Genomic DNA, 10,845 nt, shown 5'->3' on the forward strand with positions numbered 1-10,845 from the left:
AGGAACATTGATGGAAGTGGATAACAAGTGTCGGAAAGGAACGCTGCCACCTCACTCACCTCACACAAACGGGAGTCCGGATCAGCGACCCCGACGCTGCTCCCCACCACAAAGATCAGTGGGGGCCACGGTGAAAAACACTTTTTGAAAAAAATAAAAATTTTTCCCCACCGGTGGGACCCACTGGTTTTTGTGGTCGAAAACCATCAAGGAGCACTCTGTGCTCTCCCGACGAAAAATGATCCGAATTCTCAAACGGTTGGTACTAGAAGTTTTGATTCGTTATTAGAAGCGGAGTGTCTCAATGGACTAGTAGATGAAATTTTAGTATTAAAGTAGGCACTCAAGTTTTGGAAGTCTAAACAAACTGTGATGATCTTTGGAAGTGATCCCTAATTAAGTCTAGTGGACTAACTTGGCCTCTAGAATTAGTCCCAACTTTGCTCTTTATTTCTAAGAATATGTCTAGTCTTAGAATTTGTAGCTTAACTCATGTTTTGTGCCATGCTAAAAGCTAATGGTTTGTCGTCACCTTGACTCTTCTAGTGGAGCCTCTCCTCCAGAATAACTTTTATTTTATGGGAGTTTTTCTTTTTATTAAAAGGAAAAAGAAAAAAAAAACCACTCTTACAAAAAGTCTCCCAAAATATAATAGTAAATATAAAAAATATATATTTTCTTATTGACAACATGGATATGAGATAATGAGAATATTCCCTTTGCTGATAACATGGTAGCACACCTCTTCCATGGAAGCTCCAGTGCAATCATAGGCGTAAGTTTCTAAAAACCTTAAGAGATAACTCTTACGCGATTCTTAGTTTATGATATGTGGTGTTGTAAAAAATGAATATGATTAACTCTGAGGTGTGGCTCATTTGATAAAAGACCAACGTTTCTACATAGGAGGTCGGATCAATATCGAGTCCATTTCTTGTAGATGTGTGACATGTATTCTAATATCACATCAAATGGTGGAAATCTATTTACGGATCACATCAAATGATCACACATCTACAAGAAAATGAATGGTCAATTTCACTATAAATGAATTTCAACCATTTGATGGAATGTTAAAACACATGTCACACATTTAGAAATGGATCTAATAAATTTCCATACGAGTTCAGCCTCTCAACATCTGAGGCAAAACCTGTTTACCAAAAAAAAAAAAAAAATCTGAGGCAAAACCCCTCTTATATTAATTAATTATATAAAAAATCTGTTGAAGATGTAATCGAAGTGCCGGCCGTTAGATTTCGAAGACATCACTGTATAGCAATCAAGGACAGCACTCGCACAACAGTAAACCAGAATTCGTTTACAATCGTTGGCAAAACGTCGGTCTGAAAGAGAGAGAAAAACAGACAGTGGGCTAAGCATCGAGCCACGTGTCGGCAGAACGTGCAATCCACCATTAGTCTTCTTAACAAGCCCTATTCCTCAATCCGCACTTGGTTTTCTACTCGGTTTGGTGGCGAAAGAGTAACAGAAGACTACAGAGACTGCGATGGCGTTTCGATCTCTCATTTGCAGAAAAACCCTATCATCTGTTTTAGTTTTGCAGAAGGAGGCTAGAAATATCGGCTCAGGATTTCGCCATGCTCGCGAGTTGCAGACTTTCACTCTTCCTGACCTTCCTTACGATTATGGTGCTCTTGAACCTTTCGTCAGTGCTGAGATTATGAAACTGCATCACCAGAAGCATCATCAGACTTACATAACCAACTATAATAAGTCTCTGGAACTCCTTGAGGAAGCGATGGCAAAAGGCGATGCGTCAACTGTGGTTAAGTTGCAGAGCGCCATCAAATTCAATGGCGGAGGTTTTGTTTCCTAACTTTTAGTCTTTTAGGTTTGGGATTTTCGATTATCTTTGGCGGTTTCTCTTGATATATTGTTTTGATTTTGTTGACTTTTGGTTGTACTGAATTGATTGCATACTTCATACGTAGTATCTGTCGGGGTTCCTGTGAGAGCGAGGTTTAGGATGTTGATCGTTTTGAGCGACAATACTTCCGGCCGACAGAAGCAATTTGCTTAGCCATATAGCTTATTTACTTGAATAGCTTTAGAATTTTTTAACTTGATGAACCTCCTTGGGATAATTGGAAGTAACCTTGACGCTACTTGAATCGGCAATCAGTAATTGGTAGGAGGCGTTTCCAATTAATCTTATTGATTTTAATACACTGTGTTATCCCTGCAGGTCGTGGTGCATCTTGTGGTTTGGTTAGAATGATGATGGGTTAGTTGTAAGGACTTCTGTTGGACTCGCGAGTCCAGTGAGCTCAATTGTCTAGGTTGAGGGAGTAGCAGCTTCTAGTATTGAGGATGGGTCATCGGTGTGGTCTCTCCTAAAAGTGTAAAAGGTGTACAATTTAGAAAATGAAAGCACTTTGTGATTCTTACCACTAAGCCCAGGGCTGGTGACCATTTTCTTTTTTTCTGCTGGTGTGTCTAATTTTATTTTTCTTTTTATGAGAAGGCAAAGAGTATCATCAAACAAAGTGAGAGAATGCAGTGGTTCGGTCAAAGGTGTTTGCTGATAGTGCATATTTCAACTGGGTGACTCATTGGGTTTGTCTTCCACTAGAGTATATTTTTATACTAGACTGGAGGAGAGTGACAAAGTAATGAATCTTATGCATGGGAGACCAATAGAATATCTTAGAACTGATAGCGTGACCCGAATAAGAGTCCCCAGTTAGTGATTTTGGAGGATTTATCAAACATTTGGATTGGAAGCAACTCTCTGGTTGAAGTTACGATCTATTGAAGAGTACTCTAGAGGTTTACCGTTTTATTTTTGGATGGTATTTTGGCCCTTATTATCAAATCCATCATGGGAAACTGATGCGGATGCAGCAGCTATTTGGGCTTGTTTTCCTTCTACTAAGCTCATTGTTGGGTTACATTGATCATGGTCCGTTGATCTTTTTAACTTTTAAAATGAAATTGCCTCTATGGGCCTGTAATTGGAGTTTCTAGCTTGAGTTTGAAAATCATTTAATATTTTGTTTAATTTTTGGTGAGGGTCGTTAAGTCATTTACTAGCATTGTAATTAGGTATCACACCTTCCAACAAGCAATGCTACATCTTATTCATTACTGGTTTTCTTTTTAGCATTAGGTATTTGTGATTAAGGCTGATGGCCCCTCTATACACCCCATCATGGAAGAATAACATTTATATTTAAGTTGGTTGAGTTTTTAATTTTTGCAAGAATTGGCTGATGCCTTTCTTTCTATAAGAGAGTTGTATAGTGTTCAAAGTATAAACTGAGGTTTCTTGGTGTTTATAGTCCAAGTACGGATCCTTGGTTTTACAAGTCTAGGTGGGTTTTGGATCTTGATGTTTAAAGTTCAAGTATCCTGGTGTGATTGTGGATTCTGGCTTCTATTTTCATCCTACTAGGTGCTGAATTGAAGAACATATCAATAGTAAGGCAAGCTTGCTGGTCCACTCATCTCTACCGACTTCTTTCCCTGTTTCTTTTACTACCTTGATTTTCAGGAACCCTGAATTGAAGAACATATCAATAGTGAGGCAAGCTTGCAGGTCCACTCATCTCTACCGCTTTCTTTCCCTGTTTCTTTTACTTCCTTGATTTTCAGGAACCCCTCCATTCAAGAACAGACCTGCAAACTCATTATTTCAGCTACCAGCTTTTAGCTTGCATTAGGATTAAGCTTACAGATCTCCCTCACAGTCCCCTACTTTCAATCATTAATTGCAGTTTTTCCTTCATTGTAAAATCAGGAAAAAAAAAAGAAAGATAAAAATAGTTAATAGAAAACCAGTTTTCTTGAATTTTGGTATCTTTAGGAAATTAAAAGCACACCTAGATCTAGCCCAATTTACCCATCAGATAATCACCAATCTTGGAGGATCACCCTCATCATTACCTACAGTCCGTCCAAGTTTCACCCATTCCGACACCTAGAAACCTTACTTCCTGATCTCAAGAAAGCCACACTATAAGCATTCTTCTTCATAGTGATTAGTTTGATCCCTAACTTTATGCTTAATCACTTTAACCATTCACTATCACACTATTGAATCCCAGGTCAAACAAATAAGTAGGACTATCTTTTAAGGGAACATCAATTATAACCAGAGCCTTAATTGAAATTCATAGAGGGCCTGCCTTTTAGGCATTTGAGTTGGTTCCAACAAATGGCTTTCTGGTCCGCATTTAATAGATACTGCGTCAGGGATCTCCCCAATAGTCATTGTCAAATCCACCCAGAATCTCAAAAAAAAAAAAGAAAAGGGGGGGGGGAGTAATAGAAGTCTTTAAATATATGCTTCTCTCATGTCCTTGTTGGTTTTCCTTCTCAACCAAACATATGGTCTGCCCCAGCTGCTTTGATCCATGCCTTGCTGAACAGAGAAAGAAGCCTATATGAGCATTTTACCGGTTGGAGCTTTTCCAATTTTCGGGGGAATATATTCTTTTCTAACCACTTAAGTGTTAAACTGTCCTCTCTTCCTACATTAACCGTTCTGTCTTTTAATGTTGTACAGTTCCTCCGGACTTTGGAGCTCTGGCATTTTAATGGTTTTTTTGCTCCACTACAATCTGGTTGCTTGATGCTGTTTAATAGTGTTTCTAGAGAGTTGTTTTGGTGATTTTTTGAACACTTTGGGAGTGGAAATACATTTGGCAGTTTCAAGTTAATTTTGTGTTCCCATGGAATAAATCAAACCAATAAGTGCTATGAGAACAAAAATGCATAATAAAAAGCAGAAACCCAACTGAACTCTATATGCTTTTCTTCTATTCCCTCCCTCTCCTGTTGTATCTTTTTTTCTCTTCCACATTCTTATCTGAGGATTCAGTTTTATTCTTCCCATCCTCCTGGGAGTTAGGATAATGATGTCGCTGTTCGTCTGGGAGAGTATCAGTGTTAATCTTACAGTGCTTCCCTGGTTGCTGAAATACTGGTCTTTTTAGCCCCAGCTCAAGATTGTTATAGTTCAGGCGGCTACTGCACTAGTCACTACCCGGTGGATGTGTGCACTTCTTGAGAAGAAATGCTACTGTCTTCAGTAAGGTGGAGTTCAAAATTCACAACTCAAAACCATTCTCAATAGTGTTTTGGGAAACCACAACTGCGAACAAAAGAAGACATGTATATCAGAGCAATCAGCGGCAAGCACAAACAGAATATACTCAACTAGAATCTCCACCATTGCCAGCTTCATTTCTTAGTCTCTAAATACAACTTGTGTACGTGAAACTTACTTTTTATGGAGCTATTGGTTCTGCTCAGGATGTTTAATAAGGCCAAGCCAACGAGGTTGGGTTTCTTCTAGTATATGGGTAGCAGAATGGTTTTGAAGAAGCAGAGACATAATGATGGAAAGGACCTACCATGGAAATTAAAAGAGAGATCTGGCTCTCCTCATTTTGTCCATCTATAACTACCCAACAGCAAGTTGGTTCAATATCCCCCACAACTGAAACTTGTTGAAGTAAACTGTTTCCAGGGATTGCATAGGCCCTAGGTTACTTCTCCAAACCCCTCGGCTCCTAATTTGATCCAGGGGTATTGTGGTCATTCCCAAATTTTGTGGTGTCCTAGGTTAAGGTCCCAATGAGCCCAGTTAGTTGTCAAGACCCTAGATATATTTTTGTTTTCTCATTTGAGTCATTATTTTGTGTTCTATTGAAGAGTCCTTGTCTAGGTAAGATTCCTAAATTGTGTTGGAATCCCCTAGTTGCACTCTACTTTTTATTAGGACTCCATGTCTACTCTTAGAATCCAACTTGGATCTCTCTAGAGTAAGTTATGATAGAGTCCATGTTTATGTGAGAAGTTGTTAGTCAAGTCAGAGTCATAATTAGTATTAGAGAGTCATTCGAAGTCAATTAGGTTTCCCAGTTTGAGGCTTAGGTTGTTTCTTTTAGAAGCTATAATTAAAGCCTTCATTTTCTATCAACACAAGTTGATTTGATTAGTAAAATTGAGAATGAGAAATTGGAGGCAAGAGAGGCGTGGGTTTCCTTTGAGGAGGCCTGCAGCAGCTTTTGGGTGCGTCTTCTTCAAGTTTTCAGCCATTGTTCTTCAACTCCAGCAGCAATTTGACAACTCCTGTCAATCTCCAAGTAAACAACACTCCAGCCCCTTCCTAGCCTTTTCCCCCTTCTCCTAACCTACCCACAAGCCCATCCTACCCTTCTTCTTCCTGCAGCAAGCTGCAAATCGCCTTCCCCTTCAGCCCTAGATTCCCTAACCCTCGTACCCCCTCCTTATCCCATAGGAACGCACCTTTCTCTTCCCCTTATCTCTACTTTTAGTTTCATAAAAAGCCTTAATCCATTAGGTTTTCAAATTTTCTGCAATTCATCTTCAACCTCTAGAAACAGTAAGCCCTAGTCTTATTGGAAACCCTATAACTCCCAAATTCTGTTATGACCCCGGTTTCTAGGCCCAGATGGGGCCCACCTCATGAAAACCCTTCCAGGGCACGTGACAGTTCACCTTCCCTGTTAAACCTATTATTAGAGTATTACCATAGCGAGACGGAAACATGGGTGTAGAAAGGAGGAAACTGAAAAATGATGGCATCTGTCCGACTCATTGACACGATATATATATAGAGTGCTAAAGTGCTATAGCTTAAATCACCACTATCCTTGTAGCAACCTCATTTCAAACCCTTTTAGGATTATTGTCTCCCACTTGCATCCTACCTCTCCCTAACCCTAGTTGACTTTACTAAGAGTCCTAACCCATGTAAGATTCTCAAATCAGACCCAAACACTTAGGATTAGGTCTGAAATTATAAAAACTCAACCACAGCCTTAGCCCAACCTAGACCCTAAACTAATCCCTACACCCCCCCCCCCCAAACTTCTATTTGAGTTCTGGAGTTACACTACAGCAGCAGCCGTAACTTGAAAACCCTCCTATTCAACCTAAAATCCCCTAAAACTTAAACCTTAACTTAACAGCAGACCTGAAATTGCCAATACATCAGTCTTAATTCCTAAAACCCAAATTCTTTCAACCCTAATTCCTTCAAGAAGCCTTCGATTAAAGGCACCTACAGCTCTAGAAGACTGCTGGTTCCCTGAGAGAGGATCTTGGAGTGAGCCCAATTCTAGGGCATAATCCTAGAACTCTAAACCCTAGAATTTGGTTTGTATCACTTGGTAACTTAAAAAAGAGAAAGAAAAAAAAAAAACACACACACACAAATAAATAAATAAAAACCCAAACCAAGAGAGAGGATGGATATCTGGCTGTTGGAGCTCAAGTTATTAGCAATGTATTGAAAAGTTTCCAAATGTAGAAACAAGAATATATATCTCAGCATTACATACAGCAGAATATCATGAAAACATAGTTATAATCAACACCACTTGAATTCTGCATATGTAGAAATCAACCCAATGCAATGGCTTGGCACTTTAGGTCAACAATTTGCAGAACCAGCTATGAAGGTTCAGTTTGCAATGGTGCAAAATTAGCAGCTGAGGGTTGTTTTGAGAAACGAGCAGTATGCATTTATCCATAGGACAGGAAGACTCTGTATCCTAGCTGAATTCTTCTTTTAAAGGTTTTCCAAGTTTCCAGTTTAAGAACCAGATCTGATGGTCAGAAGATATAGCAACATACCCTAAACAGGGTAAAAATTACCGGCAACAAGGGTGCCACAGGTCTGGTTTAACTAATGAAAATAAGACCCCCGTCAATATCTGTTAAGTCTCATCATCAACTGTGGAATATCTGACAAAGCAAGCGGAGCAGCAAGGTAACAACAATCAGGGATTTGTGGCAAAGTTTTGAAGGACTCAAGGGCTTTTTGGATACCATAGGAACAAAATGAAAGGAGAAAGAAGAGACCCACCTTGGGCTTGGATGCCGCCCAAGCTTCAGCTAGATTCCCACCAGTCTGTTTACCATCTCCTACAACACTGCGTTACTCAGGTGATGTAGCCATAGCAACACAAATTGGATTATCTAAATTGTGGTTTCTGTTCTGCTCTCATTTCTTATTAAAAGGTATAATCTCATTTGCAACAATTGAAATCTTCAAAAGTAGTAACCTTGACAACTACCTCTAAATTTGGTATACAAATAAAACTTAATATAATCTACTAATATAATTCCTATGCTAGGCATAAGAAGGGTTCCTAGTGGACCCAGAATGTAAGGTCCCAGGGTTCAATGTATTGTTGTTGGAATCTTGGATCCATATTATAGAATCTAGTTAGATTTGATAGGCTATTTGTGTGTTGGAATTATGATTGTTTTTATTGCCCTCTTTAACTATGCACATCTGCTTTTCATATCTTTTCATGCCTCCTTGGCTTTACTTATTTAGGGCCTCTGCTGTATACTTATTATGTTTTGTCGTTGATGTAGAAATCATTTTCATTTTCTCCAATGTTACTGATTTGGCAGTTGTTAATTTTATGATTGATTTTTTTTTATTCATCCTTGCTAAGTCCTTAATAATTGTCAATTTGCAGGTCACGTCAACCACTCAATATTTTGGAAAAATCTTGCTCCTGCAAGTGTGAGTATATTGTTTTTTTGTCTGTTTAGTTATCTTTGTTAACATGCTGACGCATCAAATATACTGGCAGGAAGGTGGTGGTGAGCCTCCAAAAGGTGATCTTGGTTGGGCTATTGATGAAGATTTTGGTTCTCTGGAATTTCTGGTGAAAAAGATGAATGCAGAGGGTGCTGCTTTGCAGGGCTCTGGTTGGGTGGTATGTATTGCTGTTTGTCAGAGTGCTGATATGTGATATCTTCTGTTCCATTTGTTTTCTTCTAACTGAATCCGTCAATGTTAAATACTTGTTTTCTAATTTGTTTTCCCTCTGCAGTGGTTAGGTCTAGATAAGGAGTTGAAGAAGCTTGTGGTTAAAACCACGTTGAATCAGGTAAACACCACCAGATTTTTTCTCTATGGCCTTTACCTTTGAGTGTATGGGTTGTCTTTAGCCTTTAACCTAAAGGTAGGTAAGGCTTTGAAAAAATCTCTCTACCTGGCATTAAACACATATGGTAAAGCTCCTAAGATGCCCTGGTCATTTGGATTAGGGATCTTTGTTGTTCGCAAGTACATGGTGTGGCATTGGATAAATATATAAATAGACATATTTATATTAGGTATACGTGAAAGTAACAAGCGATGTAAATTTTGCTAGCACTGTTCGATCATATGACTGAAATAATGTATTTATCTTTTTAAAGTCTTAGCTGTTGCTTCTGGACACATTTACTCTCTTTACATGTGCATAACATAAGCATTTTTCATGGATATCACAGTTTTAGTATTTCCATGCCTTAAAGGGTTTTAGAGTTGATATAACCCAGAGGCAAAAAGACTCATGATTTAGAGTATGTTTGAAGGGAGTACGTTATTTTATTCTATTTTTCAATGAACAATGATGACCAATCCAGCCTTTTTTTCAGGATCCGCTGGTAACTGTAGGGCCAAACTTGGTTCCTTTGCTGGGAATTGATGTCTGGGAGCATGCTTACTACTTGCAGGTAAATTTTCTGCCTCTGGAGTTCTTATTCCTTGTGATAACTTGAATCATGTTGATGAAGCAATTCAGATAACATCCCAGTGAGATTTTCAATTTACCCTGAAGAACAACACCCAAGGTTTGGAGGTGGATGACCAGAATGTGAATGTCATGTATAAACCTGTGCATGAATTTGATTGGCACATTTACAGTAGTGTCCCTCGGGATTTTTGTCTCCTGCATTTTCTCAGGTCTCTAGCTGAACGTTCATAGGTCAAGCTTTCTCAGATTGACCCTTAGCATTAGGCACCTGCTCTATGTAAATGACCTTTCTTTCCTTTTCCTCTTTTTTCTTTCCCCCTTCTTTTTTTCCGGTGGGGGACGGGTTGGGTGGAGGTATTTATAACTCAGTTGGAGATAGAAGAGAAGTCACTGCTGATGAGGTCAGGATCGTGGAAATTCTTTATGCATGTATTAGAATGGTCTTATTAAATAGATTCTGATTTTCAGCCATTTTTCTGTCATCTCTAGATTAGCATGTTGACACCGTGGTTATCAGCATTGGTAAATGGCTAAATGCACATTGTATTGATGATTATAAATTTATAAATTATAATTGCCTTTTTCGAAAGTGCGTCTCTATATTTTTCTTGCTTTCTGTTTGAATCTGGTATAGTCTAACTAGTGATCTTTGGCTTCTTATGGTGCAGTACAAAAATGTGAGGCCTGACTATTTGAGCAATATATGGAATGTTATGAACTGGAAATATGCCGATGAAGTGTTTGTGCAGGAGAAAGGCTCCTCTTAGAGGTCAGGAACTTTTTCCAGTCGCTTCCACCTTTTTAAAGTGATAGCAGCAAATGTCTGGGTGATGTGGAATAAGTGTTTCGTTCTGTCAGGTTGGGCAGAGCCGGGTACGAGTTGTCCTGATATATGGGTTTCTTCTTGCTGCGAGGACATGATATTTTCAGGGTTTCAATGTTGTAATCCTTTCCATCATGTAGACCATATAGTTGTAGGAAGGTTATGAACAGTTTCTAATGTGTTATCCTTGTTTATCTAGTTTTGAATAAAAGTAATCCTTCTCATTATACAGGTTTCTTGTTCTTCTGAGTTGAATTCGTAACCCCAGAACATGATAAAGCTGCTCATTGTCTTCTCTTTATTTTGTAACCAGCAATAGGTTGAAGCGAAGTAGAATAACTTCTACTGTTTAATTGACTTGAGCAGTAGCAAGTATGTTGACAGGAAGACGGTGTGTGTGAATGAAAGGAGACGCTCAAGAACATTATTGCTTAAATATTTTGTTCAGGTATCGGTTTTGATGATGTTTTTCCGGTGAAATGA

At 38.8% G+C, this 10,845-nt stretch overlaps 1 protein-coding gene across 2 annotated transcripts; it reads left to right on the forward strand.

Moving 5' to 3' along the window:
• The first annotated feature begins 1,327 nt into the window (after positions 1-1,327).
• On the forward strand, positions 1,328-10,845 carry LOC149007995 (superoxide dismutase [Mn], mitochondrial-like). Of its 2 annotated transcripts, none has more exons than XM_089165608.1 (7): positions 1,328-1,826; positions 8,490-8,536; positions 8,607-8,732; positions 8,850-8,906; positions 9,442-9,519; positions 10,208-10,308; positions 10,595-10,845. In XM_089165608.1, exons 1-6 carry the CDS (start codon positions 1,511-1,513, stop codon positions 10,304-10,306), a joined length of 723 nt encoding a protein of 240 aa, XP_089021734.1. In that variant the 5' UTR covers positions 1,328-1,510; the 3' UTR covers positions 10,307-10,308; positions 10,595-10,845. The 2 variants fall into 2 exon arrangements, with proteins under 2 accessions (XP_089021734.1, XP_089021733.1); XM_089165607.1 differs by lacking the exon at positions 10,595-10,845 and adding an exon at positions 10,398-10,589.

The sequence above is a fragment of the Hakea prostrata genome, chromosome 8 (genome assembly GCF_041222555.1).
Source record: "Hakea prostrata isolate BN-2017 chromosome 8, UWA_Hpros_2, whole genome shotgun sequence".
NCBI lineage: Eukaryota > Viridiplantae > Streptophyta > Magnoliopsida > Proteales > Proteaceae > Hakea > Hakea prostrata.